Raw genomic sequence first — 20,212 nt, forward strand, 5'->3', positions numbered from 1 at the left:
AATCATTTAATAAAAGGTGTTTTAACCTGAAACATTTTAAAGATGAATAAATCACCTCTCATTTAATCTCAAGTCTGTTTTTGTACTGCCATTGTGAGGGGATTTTTAATTATCTATGACCAGTCAGTTTTAGATAGTATTTAATGTGTTATGGTTAATATCAATCAGGATAGAAGCTAATTATTTAATCTGTTTATTTATGTTAATGTCTCTAATGATAATCCTGTATAATATATGTTTTGATGTCAACATTTGAGATTATCCATTTATAGTTAGAATATAAAAAGGCTAATGTACATCAATAGGGAAGTCATTAGGTCACCCGACTTAGTAGCAGCCACATCGGTCATCCACTGTGCTGTAGGTGTATGTATTGAATTATTGTCATTTGTAAGATATAAGTTCCATTAATTAAAAGAATGAACAACCATTCCAGACTGTAGTTACTGAAGAACCTAGCGGTTATATATCTATAATGTCCATTTCTAAACTGTGTCCACATTGTACTTGCTAATGACAGAGGAATCATTGTTGAAATGTTCCATAAAGTTTCATGTTTTATTTATGATAAAACTGCTTCTGGCTATGTACCAAATGATGTATAATATTTTAAGTTTTATCACACAGAAACCTATGGTATGTATCCGCGAGGAAATTGTAGATAATGGATAGACATTATAATGTTAATATAACTGATTTATTATTTCATTCAGTAATGTGCACATATATAATTTCAACAAAAATATTAAAGCACTTAAGTTTACTTTCTAAAATTAAACAATATTTTATAAAATGAAAATCTTCTACATGATGTCCAGTAGAATACAAACAATGATTATTCAGACCCTTTCTAGATAAACAATATTTATTGAAATAAATCTATTTTTATCCTAGAAACAAACTATAATTTTAAGACATTGCTTCAAGCAAGAATATAAAACCTAATTATCTGTTAAATCCAATGATAATCAACATTTTTATTTTAAATAAAACTTATTTACTATTTATAACTGACATATAAAATATATAAACAATTCAAACCTTAGGTTTCTAAATAATTCCATCATACTTTTCCGTTGGTGCAGAAATATATTCTAAGATAACATGTAAGTATTTTTATAAGAATCCTGTGTGTGGCAGGTCGAGTAATAAGCTTTAACTAAATAAATGGACATTCTTAACAATTCGTCTTTATTTCTTTAGTGGTGTTCTCGTCTTCCAACTATAACAATTCATCCGATTAAATATTGGAGACTAAAGCAGAGTTCAGTGAATATTTTGGCAGACGACAATCGAAATTGACCTCCATCCAACAGAAAAGAAGATCTATTGAAGAATCAATCAACTGCACACTTAAAAGAAGTTGTTGGTGACAACATAAATTCAATTAAACGTTCGCCAAACAATCTTCATTTTTCTCAAGTTTTTCTTTTTATCGATAATACTGCTTGAACGTAAACAAAATACAGATGGGCTCAACACAATTTAAAAACACAAAAATATAACAAATGCATGTCAATTTCTGCAAACACTTAATTCACTCCAAATATTAGCCTTAACTAAAACACTATAACTTTATTCTAAAAACACATTAATAGTTTTGGCTCCCTGCCACTTTTCAGAATTGAAAATAAAAATGTGATTTTATTTTTTTAATAAATTATTTAAATTTCGTGTTTATAGAATATGTAATACATTTCTATCAATTGAAGCCCTAATAACAATTTATTACATTGTGTGCAAGACAGAAAAAAATAAATATCTTGTAGGGAATTGTCCAAATTCAATAATTAGAATGACTGGCCTTGACTACTGAGAAATGTCATGCTAAAATTTAATGATAATGAGCATGCAAGATTGCTGTTAATACAATTAAAGTTTTGTTCGTGTACTTGATATCAATCAATCCACATTGTTTTATATCTACAAAGAATCTTGGACCAATTTAAAACATCATTTTTAACTGTACAGAATAGGAAAATAGTTTCTGTAAGAACTACTCATGGAAGGGTTTCAGAAAGATTTTATCTGAGTTAGATTTAATTAACATTCAATTCCATTGTTATTACAATTGTAAAATACTATGTACAGTAATTACTTATAAGACTGGCAGGGGTTGGATGGCCGAATGATAAGTGTGTGCGCGTTGTATCATAAGGTCTGTCATTGAGTTAACTGGTGTGGTTTCGATTCCCCAGTTGTACATGGCAAGTAGTAGGGTCGTCTGTCCAACCTCATGGGTTTTCTCTGGGTCCTCTGGTTTCCTCCCACTGCTAAAAGACTCCCTAGGCGCAAGCGAATTATTGAAATAAAATTGAACCATGTGTTAGTCCCGAAATGACCCCATTTCTCTCTCTCTCTCCCTGTCTCTTATAAGACTGGTGATTAAGCCAACATCAAAGGATTACTTACCTGACTAATTCAATTACTTTTTCTCTCGGTGCTTTTCTGACTTCTTCTGCATTGATCTTGAGTATGAGATCTCCAGGTAACAATTTGTCCACGCTTGGCCCACCTAGAAAGGTAATGAACATGATAGTCAATATGAAGAAACATCCAGTAAATATAGTTGTTGAGTTTTACCATCAGACCTAGTCTTGTTTACTAGTCTCACAAAATACTGGCCATTCAACTACTTCTAGTCATCTTCAACATATAACGTAAGCTTTTATTTGAACAATAATGATTGGGGGGAAAAGGTTTGAGAATTAGAGGTGGTAAATATTGATATTATGTTACCAAATGTTGATTAAAGGTCGCATGATTTACTATCTTTATTATTACATAAAATATTTAACATTTTTATAATCATTTAAATCATGTAATAGTTAAAACTATTTTTTGTTTAAATTTATACAATCAAATTCTTGTGTTAAATTCTGAAGTTGAATATGCTTTGCGTCAGAGAGGACTTCAACCATCAGACATAAAAAGATACAAATAGTTTTTCTGAATTTCAGACTTGAATTTCCTGGCAATTGTAGTATTTTATAAATTGTAGAGAAACCTGTTTTGGATATATTTCTCCCCAGGATGATATAGGTTAGTCTTGCACAGTACTAGTAGAATATGGTTACACAGTTTATATCAAAAACTATTTCTTTTACATCATTCATCTTTTAAATGAACAACTCAGTGGGTCTTTCATTAACCTATTATGGCTTTCACAGCCTTTGGTGAAATATCAAAAACATGGACATGCTTATAATTAGTATCTTAAAGCACAATAGCATAATGATCAAACATCACATTATTCATTATTAACCAAACTTTATTCTTCTTGTTAGTTTCTTATTGAAGGAAAACTTGAAAAACATGATTCCCTCTTATCAGGTTATCTAATCAAATACCATATAATACAATATAATAAAACACAGTGCCTCAAACTTTTATAATCTCCTACAAATACAGGATTGAGAAACAGACGAAACACGCCATTTTAAGGTATAATTACTGTATTGTCCAGTGTTTTTATAAATTGTTTTATATTCTAGAAGATGTGCGTCATATTATTAATGTTAAACAAATCACATGTTTTCCCAGTCGATCAAAGATACCATAGATGTATCAAGACAAATTGCTTGTCACTCCACTTAACCTGAGCAGAAAATGTTCATTATTGAACTTAGTGACTGATCCATGAACTAATGTAATGAAACCATACAATTTGAACATTCTACCTCAATTAGAAGCAGAGTTATCAACCACAACTGATGTTCAGTACAATAGGTAAATATTTCAGGTTTTAGCACAAGCAAGAAACTGTTACGTTCGTTCCTGGAGTTTTACGTCCATATCCAACTGTTAAAACGATGAAAGTAGTTATACCATGTGCTTTACATACATCAGGTGTAGTAATACTATTTTAGGTACCGACTTACATTATGTGCAAGTATATTTTATTTACTGTACTAATTATTTAAAAGAGTGTGCAAGTATATTTTATTTACTGTTTATTTAAAAGAGTGTTTAGGAATTTAATTTACAGAAAATTAAAAGTTACTGTTGGCTCCCTATATAGCTTGTCCCTACTCATCCATCTCAGCAATAGTACTGACTTTACTTGAGAACAGTTTGGTGGGGGACATATAATAAAGCCACAATAAACTAACTATCAGTGTGTATTTTATAGCAAATCATCCACACCATCGACAAGATTTAATTGTTAGCTGAAAATGCATGCATACCAATTTATAAACTATCAAAAATCCATTGTGTATGTGTGAAATCTCTAAGAATATGATTCAGGTTAAAACTGATATATTATCTGGTCATGATATAGGTGGAAACCTCAACAGACAGACATCATCAAGTAGCTATATAGACTGTTGTAATTTGGTCAGATGGGGATCTTTGGAACTATAATATGATATTATATGAAACATTCTATTTATAGATTATTTCAACTATATTATGATGGCTGATGTCTCCATCAAGATGGTATTCAACAAGCACCAATGTCATATATAAGGTATGACGATATAATTACAAGTTATTTCCAGCTTTCTTTTAAAGATACATTCCCGTGTACAAACTGGGTGATTTAATGGTATATTTGGACTAAAAACATATTCAAACTAATTAATTTGTCATAATTTTGCTTCAAATCCTTCTCAAACATTGTAATTGCCAAGGAATGCCCTGCTATAAAAATTCGATCAAACCATGGACCTTATAATACATTATAAGGTCCATGATCAAACCAGGTCATGTTTATGTCATGTGATTTACCTCTCTCAGAAGTCAAAGGAGAATTCATTGCATACATAAGACAATGTTGTCTTTAATCGCTTACTATTTATTACAAATATCGAATCCTAATTAAATTCTCGGATTATCCACTACCCGCGTCTTTTCCGTTAACTCTTCATAAAGTTTATCAACTTGTACATCAAGTACTTAATTTTCGCGTGTGACCTTTGACATCACACGTGCAGAAATTCCAAATCATCGGGCTGTTTGTCCTGTATACGCTCCATGATTGTTTTTCTAGTAAGATTGAATATCTCTACTTTCCATATATACCAAAATTGCCATACTTTTATTGGAAATAACCACCCGATAAATACTTTTCTGGGAACCCATCTTTAAGTAAGCTAAACCTTCAGGCATTTTCTTCACCTTTTTAAATACAGTAATTTTATTAGTACCATCATGATTATCAGAAATCCTACTGCTGTAACGTTCATCCATAAGTAAGACAGCTCTTCCATTTCTTTTAATGTACATTGATATCAAATTTCTGAATAGCGCAAATTTTGCATAGTTGGCAGTGTAGACATGGGTTAGATTTCAATTTCAACAAAAAAATGTGGATATAGAATATTTAAATAAGATACAAGATTGATCATATAAAACTACTGCTTTATTCTACGAAGTTATCAATAATAAAAGGTTGTACTATGAGTCTTTTTGTTATCCATAATCCACAAGTAGGACGTTAACTTGCTAGGAAATTTCATATTCAGCCAGCATGTCTCATACTAATTCATGTCTCGTTGCGGTCCTTTGTTACCAAACAAGATTAAAGACACTCGATAAAAAGACAAACACTTAGTCAATTGTATTAGCTCATGCCTTTAGATCGCTCTTTTAATAGTCTTTGATTCCTGCAAGTAATCAGAATTACGCACATATTCAAACAGGCTATTTCACCTTAAACAATAAACCATAAAAAAAAGAGGACAGACTTGCAGTTAAATTGTCTTTGGGCTTGCGTGCTTAACAGTGTATGTGTGTTCTCCGTTACAAATTAAAGACATGCCTGAAACAAGTCATTAAAATTTATCCGATGCTATTTAAACCAGCGATTAAATTGGGTAAAAATCGATCATGTTTTCTTACTAGCTTGTAATGACACAGGGTAAGGTAAATCTAACAATCTTGGCGCTTAATTCAAGCAAATACCACAGACCGCTGGAGGGAACAACACATTAATTCTGCAAACTAGATTGCTACTGCCTGTAAGCCTGTATTTTAGATCGTGACACCAGTCACTCAACTAAGATCAATATCCTCCTACATTGGGATATTCTTTGGTAACAAGTAAACAAAATTTGATGAAATATATATATAGAAATTCACATCAATATTTCCTTCCTTGCTTTAAAATCCCTTCTATCCCTATTTCATTTATTAGTTGTTATTGAGTTATTGAAAAGTGTGTGGTACAGAGCATGATACTCTGATCTCGACAATGACATATAGCTTACATAATCATTTTTAACTACAAAACTCAACATGTTTACATAATTGATGACATCTGACTATTTGGATAAAAATTTTCCATTATGTCAGAATAAATCCCGGGTTGGTCACACGCAGGTTTTTACTGGTAAGTGTACTTTACGAGGTGGAATATTTGATCTCGTAATAAAGTTCTTATCTCACCATTCTATTTACGTGTTTCAATCAATACTCGTGTCTCTCAAATTATCATGATCTCTAACAATATCATACCCATCATTCTTATTCTAGCTTCAATTTATAAACCAAGTCAGGATTTGAATCCTAATATATAATCATACTTCGTAGACGGATCATTCAACCTGAAGATGTCCTTTAGTTATTTACTTTTTCTGAATTCATGGTTTATAAACCACTCCAATATTCCTTGCCCATGTATAAAATCTATTCCGAATTGATATCTAACAAATAGTTATCTTTACAATATTCTATACTAGTGTTTTATTGGGCATCCTACACATCTCTAATTTGTTAAATGGAACATTAATTTTGATTTGTATATCAGACATTGAAACTATCCAGAAGGTAAAATATAAATACACCTAATAGTATCTTATAAAACATTTTTTTAAAGTTATATATGAATAAAATTGAGTGTTTAATTAAGCTTAAAAGATGTTAGAGAGATTGTAATTTGTGCTTTCCATAATAAATTTGAGAGAAAATATTACCTAAAAATTGTAAAATTTTCTATCAGTTTTACTGAAAACAGTAAAACTTTCTATCAGTTTTACATAAATTGCAAATTATGCAATCTAATGATAACAATAACAGTCAGCTAAATGCACAAACTAAAAACAATACTAATAATGACGGGACCCAAAATATACAAATTCAACAAACAAAATTTGAAGACAAACATATTGATAATATACTGCAGTCAAGGAAATACAGGGGGTAATTTTGGTATAAAACACGACTCAAGCAAGTAAAAGGACCCCAAGGGATAGTTCAGAATCTCTTGCCGCAAGATCTTATAAGAAATTTTCATGCCACAAAAACCCAAAAAGGACTGGTAAAGAAAAGGGCAAAGAAAGCGAGAACCAATTAGCCGCCCGCCTTCCATCTACTCCCTGATGACGTGGGGCCAAGCTAAATTGTGAATCGCAAAAGACGATTGAAATTTGTAATAAGAAAAGAGATCCGAGTTGTTCTTTTTATTTCTACACATATTGGCTTACATAAAAGTCAAATGGCCTAGTTAACCAAATGATTCGACATACAGAAATGCTTATATATCATTGGTGACGATCAGTGCTATATAAGTACAATAACAAAATTGTTTTATATAAGACAACATTGATCTCATTCTTTCAAACAAACTGCCTATGGGCAATTCTGTCCAGTCTTTTAGAATTAACGAGAGTAGGAATCTAACTAGCACAACCAAAAAGAGTGTTCAGAAGAGACATTAGATAAGAACATTCGTCCAAAATTGAGAAAGCTATCTTTGTCTGATATTGAGGCTATTGTGGTAATATACCTCACACCTATTTTACTGGTGTTCAATGAGGAATATTCTTGTATTTTTTTGATTGTATATGTGTTCACAGTAGTAGTGTTCATACCTTACTATATTATAATACCATGTACATGTATATATATATATATATATATATATATAATAAGGTGTCATTCTATACTTTCAAGGCAGATTTTATAGTGCATATAGCCAATGACAAATGATCAAATAGCAGCAGAAATTGGAAGAATAATTCTTTATTGTCTGACATACAAAACAAGATCAGAGTAGGGCTGAACAAATAGAGATAGCAATTATATGCATTTATGAAGCACAGTACATTTTTTTTTTTTTGCTTTAAAGGCATATGGCTCTATTTTTTATTTGAAACTTAAAATAGACAAAAATAGTCTAAAAGCACATGTTAATGTAATATGAATGTATGTAAAGTCATTTATATATTGTAATTTCTAATGAATTATGTTCAGTGAAATATGTGAACAGTTCAAATTGAATGGTAATCGTTTATGTCTGCTTAATGCATTCTACACTTTTTGGTTTAAATTATTATTTTGCCTTTACTAACTACTTCCACATTGTGTTGTAGGATATGTTTTTATTTGTTCATTATAAAATGACACCCGACACCATAGGATACTTACTATAAAATGTTAATTATGTCTTAAATATTGGATATTGAATTCTGATTCGTGTTTGGGAATTTGAATATTATGGAAAATATTGAGTTAGAGACTTAGCTCCTTTAATCTAGGCCTACCAGAATGATGTCGGGAGACGAGCTTAAGTGCAACAACATCTGAGAGTCGGGTCGACACTTTAATAGGGGGCGTCCATATATGACCAGGTGGTATTTAACACAGCTATTCATTCATTTACTAAGTTGACTATTTGGACCTTGATTATGTAATGTTTATAGATGGATTATCTCATTACTACTAATTGTCTATTATATCTGTCATAGCTGACCATTGTTAACTCACTTTTGATAATCCATCTTGGGTGGCCATTTATGGTGTAAGTCTACTAACTTAATATTGGGTGAATGGCTGTGTTAAATACTACCTGGTCATGCCCTGCTCATTCCATGAAATACATCTTTGGAAAACAGAAAGCCATTTAACTGAATGAGAATAAAATATAACAATATTTACCATCAGTAACAAATCGTACAACAACAGGTTTCTCACTACCAGCAACAAAACCAAAACCTTTCTCTGGATCCCGAACAAGTTCTACTTCTCGAGGTTTAGGTGGTTCAATATAATCAGCTTCGTCTCTAGGATCTTCTCTCGTTGTGTATTTTTCAACATGGCTACAAAATAAGAAAAAGATAATATTTTATTCCATGATCTAAGTTTTCATAGGCGTACGAGCTGGGGGGGCTGGGGGGGGAGCCGCCCCCCCCATTTTGGGCACCAAATGCTGGGAAAATTTGGGCACACAATTGTACTTTGTAAAATTTGTATATAAAAAAAATATTGTATTCTTGAGTGTGTCCAATTTAACAGTGAATTTATTACTATTATGTAACATACTAAGAACCTAACTACATTTTTTGGGCACCAACCACCACCGCCCCCCCCCCCCCAGTCAAAAATTTCCCCGTACGCCTATGTAAGTTTTATCAGGTATTTTAAATAAGCTTTGTGTACAGCAGGGCTAATGTTAATCTAACAGCTGAGAGTAACTGGCATTTCAGCAACTGGCTTCAACTCTGAGATGAAAAGTGGTGACTACGTGGCAGGTTTGCTGCAACAGTTTTCTGGTTGCGTGGTTAGTGGAATTGTAAATTCAAAGCAGTAGTTTGTAGTTCGAATCTTTGTATGCAAATCGTATCCTGGGTAAATTAGATAGACAGGTTGTTGGTCACCTCTATGAATGTAGATTCAGTAGTTTAGAGGGCTCCACGAAAAAATATTATCAATGTAATGATAACATAATTGGGGCTTAAAGGTGAGGTTTTCTGAAAAAATTTCTCTAAAATCTATCGCAGAAATTCCTGCTATTATAGGGTGCTGATTTGGTTTCAACAGTTATTTGTTTGTCTGAAGAGTACCGCAAAATACCCCCCCAAAAACCCTTGAAAAAACTAATACTGTAAAATCACTAAATACTGAAACAAACAACACTGATTACCAAACCAGCAGCTGCCAGGGATGGATAGAGAACAAGCTAAAAACAAACAGGATTTTTTGTACCATCAGGGGCAATAATACAGAAAGTTATGGTCTGAAAAGCCCAAATATCAAAAGGTACTGAGATCTTTTGGATATAAAGATATGTTTTAAGTTTTATCAAAATCGGATAAAAATTGTGACCTCTAGATGGTCCACAACCTTCATAGCTACTTTTACACAATTTGAGTACAAAGTGCAGCCATGTTATTAGTATAGTACAACACTGAATTTTATTCAAAAACTTTGTTGTATTGGCTATGTTCATACATTTATTCCGATCTGGCGAGCTAGATTGCAAACAACATAAAACATCTATATGTTATACATGTTCTAATTTATGGCCAAATTGTGCTGACTTGTGGCCAACTATGTAAGAATATTGAATTTGTCCATTCCAAGCTTGCCTTAAATCATACTTTGTAGCAAAACAGCCAAAACAGAATGATTCACTCGATCATAACAATACACCACAATACATCATGTCATGTATTTCTATGGCTCACCCGATGAGTTTACAGACAACAGAAAAACAATTTTTCAGTATTTCACGCTTTTTCAATTTAATGAAGTTTTTCTCTCCACTTCCTCATACATTTGTTGTTTTTTATATGCTTTAAGAAATGTTAATGTCTCCATAGTCTTTTGAAGATTGTCATGAATTAATAAAATATACATGGAATCTTTGTGACATCGGAGAGGGTTTTACTGCTTTGGGGCTTCTGGTAAGAAAAATTAGCTGATATTTAAGTACACTCTGTTGATCAGGAAGTGACTTTTCATGATAATGCTAGAGAAGGGTATAGTTCAGTTCCTGTTCTAAACATTAGATATAAATATAGTGCTTGTAATGAAATATTGGTCAATTTTGTTGCGGGGCATATATTAATGTTATTCTATGATAACATTATATATAGATTATATAAGATACTGTGTTATTTAATTAGTTTACATATACTTTAAAGGTTAAGTAACGTCCCCTGTCAATATGTTTTAAGCTTGTCTTGTCACATAGCTCAAGTTCAGTAAAAAGATGCTAAGATTATTGGCTCTGTTAGCAAGCTAATTATTTTTTGATTGACAAGTCCTGTGAAGACTGGCTTCAAGTGGATTAACTGATTGACGCGATATGCAAGAGATAATAATGAGTTAGCGCTATACACCATACTAGCATCCGTCAACCAGCATGTGCTACGCATAATGTAAGAACAAATTTCCATCCTCCATTGTGTAAAGAAACGGGTGAAGAAACCTTAACGAGTCACGATATCTTATTTTTTAATGAGGTGACGTTAACTTTGTGTATTTTCCTCGTCTGCATACTGTCAGTTAAAGTCAAGACTTCCAGTTTGATTAGTTTAATTTAGAAAGTAGAATATTTATCTCTAATGTCACAAGGTCACGAACCAACTAAACTAGCAGGCAAAACAAAGTTGACACATGTAATTCCTGTTTTATCTATACAATAATGTTGCAATAAGTTTAAACATTATCAGAAAACATTTGACAAAATATACCCTGTATACACATTGCAGTCACTGAACGCAGGTATTTCCTCAAGATGCACGTGCATGATTGTTGCATAGATACCTGGAGGGATAGAGCAATGATTCACGATGAAAAAAAAAACACTACAGAGATGCCAAGATTATAACTGGAAGAACGAGAGAGGGTTATTGGTATGGCACAGATGAGGGCTTCTCCATGGCAAATTGCAAGGATTTTCCAGCAATCTTTTCCAGTGTTTTCAGCAAATAGGCCCAACTCAAGACCGATCAAGACAACTCCAGCTGAAGATCACTATATCCGGACAATTCACCTCCGGAACAAGTTCACGTTTGTGACGCCAACAGCGGCCATGGCATTGAAACACCCTATCAGCAGACACTGTCTCACTGTTGGTATAAGAGCCTACCGACCATTTTGATGAATGATCTTGAACCCTCAACACCATCAGTGCAGGTTACAATGGGTAGGAACTGCATCACGATAGTAAGCTGTTCAGAAATGATGGACGGTTCATGTTGATTGCCGTAGAGGGGAGAGACTGGCACCTAACTGCACTCAAGATGTCCAAGCTTATGTTGGAGGTGGCAGTACAATATGGGGAGGGATTTGTGACCAGCAACAAGATTTGTTATCATCCGTGGAAACCTGGCTGTCCAAAAATACAGAGACGAAGTTCTGCCACCTGTGGTAGTGCCATTCATGCAACAGCAACACAGGGTTACCATTTTATAGCATAACGCTCGACCACACACCACCAGACTGGTCCCATGATTATTTGAACAATGTTTACGTCCACACATTAAGTTGTTAACATGTAAAAAGGGTACTGACAAAACCCTTCATAGCTGCATCACAGGTCTAGTTTATCTTAATTTTTTTATTTGGAATATGTGAAATATCAGAAATATTATGAAAAGGCTGTTTATTCTACAATTAAAGAAGATATAACCTCACAGCCAGACGGGAAATTAAAGAGACTGGAAGTTGGAGTAAATCAGTCTCTATCAATCAGTATTTATATTAATCAACAGTTATAATAATAATCTAGTAGTTGTTGTAACCAAGTGAACGAACAATCTCTAATATTGATGAACATACAAACCAACAATGAGGCTGATGTCCTCCTCCATCGTAATCCCTAAATAAATAGATGACACATACTAATTAATTGCACATTTATCTTTTTGAAAAGTATGAGCAATCAAACTGATTATCTTTTACTTAGTCTTGGCAGGAAATGTTCACAATTGTACTCAGTTATGATTTTGAAGTACTTGGTAGTGAAACTATATATTGTCTCAAAGCATCGACCAATGAAATTGCTAAGCTCTGCTTAACTTTAGCAGAAAATGTTAATTATTGAACTTAGTCACCTAATGAACATCTACACCAAGTTTAATTATCAAATTTATCGAGCTCCAAAGTCTCAACCAATCAAATTCCTCATCGCTCTGCTTACCCCAAGCAGAAAATGCTAATTATCGAACTTAGTCAAGGTACTGATATAATGAAACCATTCACAAAGTTTCATCACTCTCACTTAATTAGAACCAAAGTTATTGTGTCCCATAGCATCAACCAATCAAATTGCTCATCTTCGAACTCCATTAAGGCATTCCCCTAATAAACACCTACACCAAGTTTGAACATTCAAGCTCAATATAGAAGGAGTATTGTGTCCCAAAAGGTGTGACGGACAGACAGATGGACAGACAGACTCACAGATGGACAGACACATTTTAATAGTCCTCTGCTTTCTTCAATAGCAGGGCGTCAATAAAATCTATTGTTTGTCACATGTACATCAGTGAGATGAGATTAATGTAAAAGAAAATGTTGTATTTATCACAGCAGAAATCTTTATATATATATATTGTTGACAAGTTATTAGCTCAAGGTCATACATGACAAAACCATTATAATTCTCAAGAGAATTTCTGACAGCAATTTTAAAAGTTTCACAAATGTATTAAATTTTCCCATGTAGCCTATTCATAATTTATATCTGTATTAAATTCCGAGTTGAAAGTGCATACAAGACCATAACCAAAATTTAATTGTACAATAATTTTAATAAAGGTTGTAATGCTATCATAATCTGGTTGTATTCTTTATTAGGCTGAATACTCTCATGATCTTGCAAGGATCTTACTTAGGTTGCAGATCTCATGATCTTGCAAGGATCTTCTTCAGGTTGTAAAGATCTTTTGATCTTTCAAAGATCTTACTTAGGTTGTAAAGATCTTTTGATCTTGCAAAGATCTTACTTAGGTTGTAAAGATCTTGTGATCTTTCAAAGATCTTACTTAGGTTGTAAAGATCTTTTGATCTTTCAAAGATCTTACTTAGGTTGTAAAGATCTTACTTAGGTTGTAAAGATCTTACTTAGGTTGTAAAGATCTTGTGATCTTTCAAAGATCTTACTTAGGTTGTAAAGATCTTTTGATCTTGCAACGATCTTACTAAGGCTATAAAGATCTTTTGATCTGTCAATGATCTTACTAAGGTTATAATGCTCTCAAGATCTTGCAAGGATCTTACTTAGGTTGTGACTTTTCAAAGAACTTACTTAGATTGTAATATTAACATGATCTTGCAAAGATCTTATTTAGGTTGCAGATCTCATGATCTTTCAAAGATCTTACTTAGGTTGTAAAGATCTTGTGATCTTTCAAAGATCTTACTTAGGTTGTAAAGATCTTTTGATCTTTCAAAGAACTTACTTAGATTGTAATATTAACATGATCTTGCAAAGATCTTATTTAGGTTGCAGATCTCATGATCTTTCAAAGATCTTACTTATGTTGTAAAGATCTTGCAAAGATTTGAAATATGTTGCAGATCTCATGATCTTGCAAAGAGCTTACTTAGGTTATAATATTCTCATGATCTTTCAAATGTCTTACTTAGGTTGTAAAAATCTTACGTAGGTTGTAATATTCTCTTGATCTAGCAAAGATCTTACTTAAGTTGTAATGTATATATGCTTAATGTGGCTTTTTAAAGTATGTAATTTGACCATACAGTATGTAAGTTGACCATACAGTTCACATAAAACTAATAAGTATGAAACAAACAAACATGTAAAAGTTTGGGAAGTGGAACCCAAGGGATGCTGGTCATGAGCCAAGTGAGGCAATATGACCTCAGTACCATCACAAACACCATTCAATAAATCAATAGCATCTTATTACTCTGAATGATTTGCAGTGTGTTTGAATCATTAATGTAGGCATGGGAAATCAAATTATAATATATCACCAATAGAAAGCAGCCTAACTATGGAATTAATATTTCTAATCAGTATAAAGCTTTCTGTCAATTACAGTAACTTGTACAACATGGCCACCTCAATCGTATTGTAGTGGCAGCTTTTATTTACAGTGACAGATGAGCTGCTGGCTTCAGATACATTGGTTTTGTTAGAGTAATTCTAAATCTAGATCTACGACAGTCATAATAATCAATGAGGATATCTCAGGTCAAATAGACTTCAATGTATCAACATGAACCCCTTACTTAGTGTGATTCTTACAATTTAACCCTGTTTTTTTATCCCTGGGGACTACAAATCATTTACTTCTTTACAACGTTTTTCTATAGATCTATCAATGTCTAAATAAATCCCACATTGCTTTACATTTAGATTACAATGAATTCATTTACTCACAACAGATGAGATCTGAAGTAGAAATCCGGGATGAATTGTATTACATTTTTCCGGGCATATATTTAGGGCGTCATTTTACATGCAAAATATATGCACTAATTCTTCAGTAATCCTTCTTGGGAATTCTGAAATAACCTTTAGGCTCTAAAAATCATTGTGTATGGTTGAGATGGATACACATGGTGAATGCGAGTAGTGCTTGGTAGTCAATTTAATGTATTTGAGGGGTATATGATGTGGCTGTCTAGTTTTTGACATAGCTTTCAAATTATGTGATAAGAAAACTGAACAAGATCTTTATTAAATTATGAAAGCTTTTTGAATGAGAGACTTAATAAATTGCTTTAATGTTCCTAGCCACTTGCACATATAGAAAGCTATTAGCTTGTTTTATAGTGATTTCTTACAATACTAAGACCTCAGACAAGTGCATTAAAGGGGAAGACCAACGATTTTCAACAAGGTTTCCATAAATCTTAAATATATATTGATAAATAATCCTCTCTGTAACACAAGCAAAAAAGTTTTTGTAAGCGAGAAATTCATTTTTATTAAACACGCTCACTGGGCTCTATAGTAAGCATACAGATTTGGCATAAGTTTACTGCTGTATTGTGTGCACGCGTCCTCCTTTGACCACAAATCTGATCAAATGGGTTGTTTATTAGGATATTATAAACACAAATTTATGTTTTTTTAACGTTAAGTACACAAAGTCGTCGCGTAAGTTCACTCATACTGAACAGTACGATGTGCCTCAATTCACGCCACATGGCTAATTGTTTACATCATGTGGTTTGATTGACAGCTTGCAAGTGACATGTATTTCGTCTGCTTGAATGTTTTTGTGCGTGTTGAGTCTGCTGACAGTGTTTTTATTTATTTCAACGGACTTGTGGCACACTATATATATATATATATATATATATATATATATATATATATTCAAATAAATATATAAATTTCCAAAATATGTCAACGTCAGACACCAACGTATTGGAATATAAAATAACTCTTCTATAGGTCTACAGTAATGTCGTATAAACATTCGAGTCCAGCCATTCTAAAGTGGAAATGGAAGAAAAAAGGAAAAGCCGTTCACGTCGACATTATGTGCCAAAATGCACTATATATTATATGTCTCACATGCCCATAATTTTTATCAGTTTATGTTGAAAAACGCTGTCAGCATGCACAAAAACATCGAAGCAGACGAAATACATGTCACTTGCAAGCTGTCAATCAAACCACGTGATGTAAACAATTAGCCATGTGGCGTGAATTGAGGCACAGCGTACTGTTCAGTTTGTGTGAACTTACGCGACGGATTTGTGTACTAAACGTTAAAAAAAACATAAATTCGAGTTTATAATATCCTAATAAACAGCCCATTTGATCAGATTTTTGGCCAAAGGACGACACGTGAACTCAATACAGCAGTAAAGTTATGCCAAATCTGTATGCTTACAATAGAGCCCAGTGAGCGTGTTGAACCACCTATGTCACTTCCGGTTTGAATAAAAATTAATTTCTTACTTACAAAAACTTTTTTACTTGTATTACAGAGGGGATTATTTATCAATATATATTTAAGATTTATGGAAACCTTGTTGAAAATAGTTGGTCTTCCCCTTTAAAATCAAATACAGAATTGTAAAATTTCAATTCAAATTTCCTAGTGGATAAAGATCGAGAATCTGTATATCTATAGATTTTTGGTCAAATATTCTTAAAGGGTCATTCCATGTCAAGTGCGTCAATTTTCAGAAATTTCGAAAAAATATGGAAAAAAATATATGTCATTTTACCTAGAAACTGTGTAAAATTTGTGGTCTGTAGCTTGAAAATTGACTGAGATACGGGCATTTGAGTTTCATGAGTTACCGAAAAGTTTTCGAAACAGAATATGTATCAATAATTTACTTGAGTTTCAGATATCTTATTTTTACCTTTCTAGTGAATGTATACAGGTCAAATTTGGTAGTCTTAAAGAACTGGTGAGTAGTAGTGTTCGCATGCCATGAAAACAGACAAACATTTGGTGTAATTGTATATTTTCTGGATGACCTGGCGCCTGGTACGTTTGGGCATTTTTATGCGCGAACTCTTAGTTTTTTTTTTACTGGCATGCGCACAGGTACTAATTCTTTTTCTTTTAACAAGTACCCAAATCGGGGATTTCGTGCGGAGGTAGTTCGGAGGTAAACAGTCTGTGAAGTACAACACTTGCCACTGTACCTGTGTATCGCTAATTATAAACCGAATGTGTGAAGACAGTTCATACATATCACTCAAAAATTTTTCAGTACAAACTCAGTTGATTCACGCTCGATTTGCTACTAAACAAACCCATCGGTTTATTTTCTCAACAGTGTGACCCGAAGTGACCGCGGATTTATTGACCTTGTATGAACTTATCCATAGCTATATCCTTACACCGAGAGAAATTATCTAGTCTCGGTGAAAAGAACCATGGTCATCTGGTAGAAAATTACTTTTGTATTTTTTGGAACGGAAAACAGTGTTTTTAGAAGCAAACTAACCTGCCGCACATGAGGAAGTCATTATACTAATAATAAAAGGCGAGACCTCTTTTTGCGGCGCAGGCTTATCACTGAGTAGTAAACCGTCCACAAACAATAATATAGGAAGCCTAGTGACGAGTGTAGTAAGTAGGCTATAGACTATAGGTTTGAGTCGAGATTACTCGCTTTCAGTTTACTCTGTTTTTGCGATAACCAATTATGTGAAAAATACCATACTGACATTCGGTTTTTAAAAGTTGTACGCGAACTAAATGCGTTTGTTAGATACTGACAGAGCAGCCCCGAGTCGAACAATCGCCGCCCGAGCTGTCTTCGTCAGCTAGTTTCACAATATCGTGCAATAGGTGTATTAATGTGATTTTTAGGTTTAACCCCGCAAACAATGCCAAAATAGTGTTTTCACTGCTTACAGAAAACTGAAATTTAAAAAAAAAATTTTTTATGAGGGTGACCCTCCCATACACTCCCTATCGAGCTGCCGCTCGGTCTGCGCAGCCTCATGCCTGGCACATACTGTCAACATTGTATATTTTTCCGTTTCCGCCCTTCCCCCCCACAATATATATTTCACGGCTACGTTGCGACGGTACCAGCATACCCAGTTGTTGACACCCATTACATCACTCCTGTCTAACAAATCATAAAGCTGTGGTGTTACGGTGGCGGCATAGTATTTCACCGTAACACCACAGCCACTCTAACCATTCATAATACATCTAACTATCCCTTTACAGCACTTGGTGGAATTATAGTTTGTACTAATGTCTCTTCACATATGTTAAAGCCATTCTTGTCCCATGTCGTCTAGATATTTTTTCGATTTTTTCAAAATCTGTGTTTTGGGTCATTCCATGTCAATTATAACCCAATGAGTTGATTGGGCTGAAATTTGGTTTACATGCTTTTAAGGGCTGAAAAGGCTGAAATTCCAAATTTTAGCTTGATCTGACCAACGGTTCCTGAGATACGATTCACCTAATGGTTTTAACATATGTTGGAGACATTAGTACAAACTATAATTACACCAAGTTTCAGATTTTAGGTGCTCATCTACTGGGTTCTTACGGCTCGAAAATATGAAGCAATTTTCGAAAATTTGTGTCTGAAATCATATTTGAGGCCAATTTTCTGGGAACCTAGTGAAGACTGATAAGTTTTCATATGTTTGGTATGTAGTGCTACTGGCGATAATTGTATACGCCAAAATTCTGATGTATATCTATTACTTTGTAGCTCCTGCAAGACTACAAAATCCAGAAAATATACAGTTACAAAAAGTTCTTTACGACTACTAAATTTGATCTGTATATCTACACTAGAAAGTTATCTGAAACTCAAGTAAAATATTGATACATATTCTGTTTCGAAAACTTATCGGTAACTCGGGAAACTCAAATGCCCGTATCTCAGTCAATTTTCAAGCTATAGACCACAAATAATTTTGCACGATTTCTAGTTTTTACATGTACAATAACATATATTTTTTCCAGATTTTTTTGTAGGGGGTCAATTTCCCACCCCTGCCCTACTTGACATGGAATGACCCTAAAAGGAATGGAGTTGAATGTCTCATCAACACAAAACTTCAGTCATACTGAGACTAATATACATTATTGTTTTATTTGCTATGGTCACATCGAGACTATAATATATGTGACTGGTGACAGCCAAATGAATCGGAAGTCGGACATGCTCATTTAACGCTACGATGTAATATAGCTACTCAAGCTTAACTTTAAATTTTGTTTTTTGTTTTTTGCGAAATCCGATGCTTTAACTTGTCTATTATTGGAGTAATCCAGACAAATTTAAATATTTAATTAATTTAGTGTATAAATTTGGTGTTTTGTAAGTAGTATCATTAAAATCAATGCTAAAAACAAAACTTTATTTCAACTTTGTTTGTGCATAACTTTTTTAGTTTTCATCCAATTTTTACATTTTATATTTCATTGAAAAGCTTATAACATACACTTTCTGAATATATGCATAACTTAAATATTATTTTTTACCCCAAGTGACTCATTTAGCTGTCACCGGTCACATATACATTGTTGTTTATTTGCTATGGTCACAATGAGACTAACTAATATACATTGTTGTTTATTTGCTATGGTCACATCGAGACTAATATAAGTTGTTGTTTTATGTGCTATGGTCACATCGAGACTAATTAATATATACATTGTTGTTTTATTTGCTATGGTCATATTGAGACTAATATACGTTGTTGTTTATTTGCTATGGTAACATTGAGACTAATACACATTGTTGTTTATTTGCTATGGTTACATTGAGACTAATACACATTGTTGTTTATTTGCTATGGTCACATCGAAACTAATATATACATTGTTGTTTTATTGGCTATGGTCACATTTGCAATGAAAGGGAGGAAAATTTGGCTCCAATTTCTAAGAGTCAAGGGTTCCTTTATGTGTACAGTAAAGTGTACATGTGTGCACCTCAGTTTGTCTATCCCATCCCAAGACTTTATTTGCCAATACAACAGGCGCTACCCCAAACAACTGAGAATCTAGCTTGATTCGGACCTTTACTATTCTAGTTGAGATACCAGTGCCCA

The 20,212-nt window shown here is 33.3% G+C and overlaps 1 protein-coding gene across 1 annotated transcript in view; it reads right to left on the reverse strand.

Moving 5' to 3' along the window:
* Nucleotides 1-20,212, reverse strand: part of LOC126829506 (uncharacterized) — a 104,818-nt gene that overhangs the window by 25,663 nt on the left and 58,943 nt on the right. Inside the window, exons 4-5 of the mRNA XM_056103089.1 lie at nt 8,881-9,041; nt 2,413-2,515 (exon numbers count right to left, since the gene is read on the reverse strand). Of these exons, the coding sequence (XP_055959064.1) occupies nt 2,413-2,515; nt 8,881-9,041 (264 nt within the window). The remainder of the gene's footprint in view (nt 1-2,412; nt 2,516-8,880; nt 9,042-20,212) is intronic.

This window comes from Patella vulgata, chromosome 8 (genome assembly GCF_932274485.2).
Source record: "Patella vulgata chromosome 8, xgPatVulg1.2, whole genome shotgun sequence".
Classification (NCBI taxonomy): Eukaryota; Metazoa; Mollusca; class Gastropoda; family Patellidae; genus Patella; species Patella vulgata.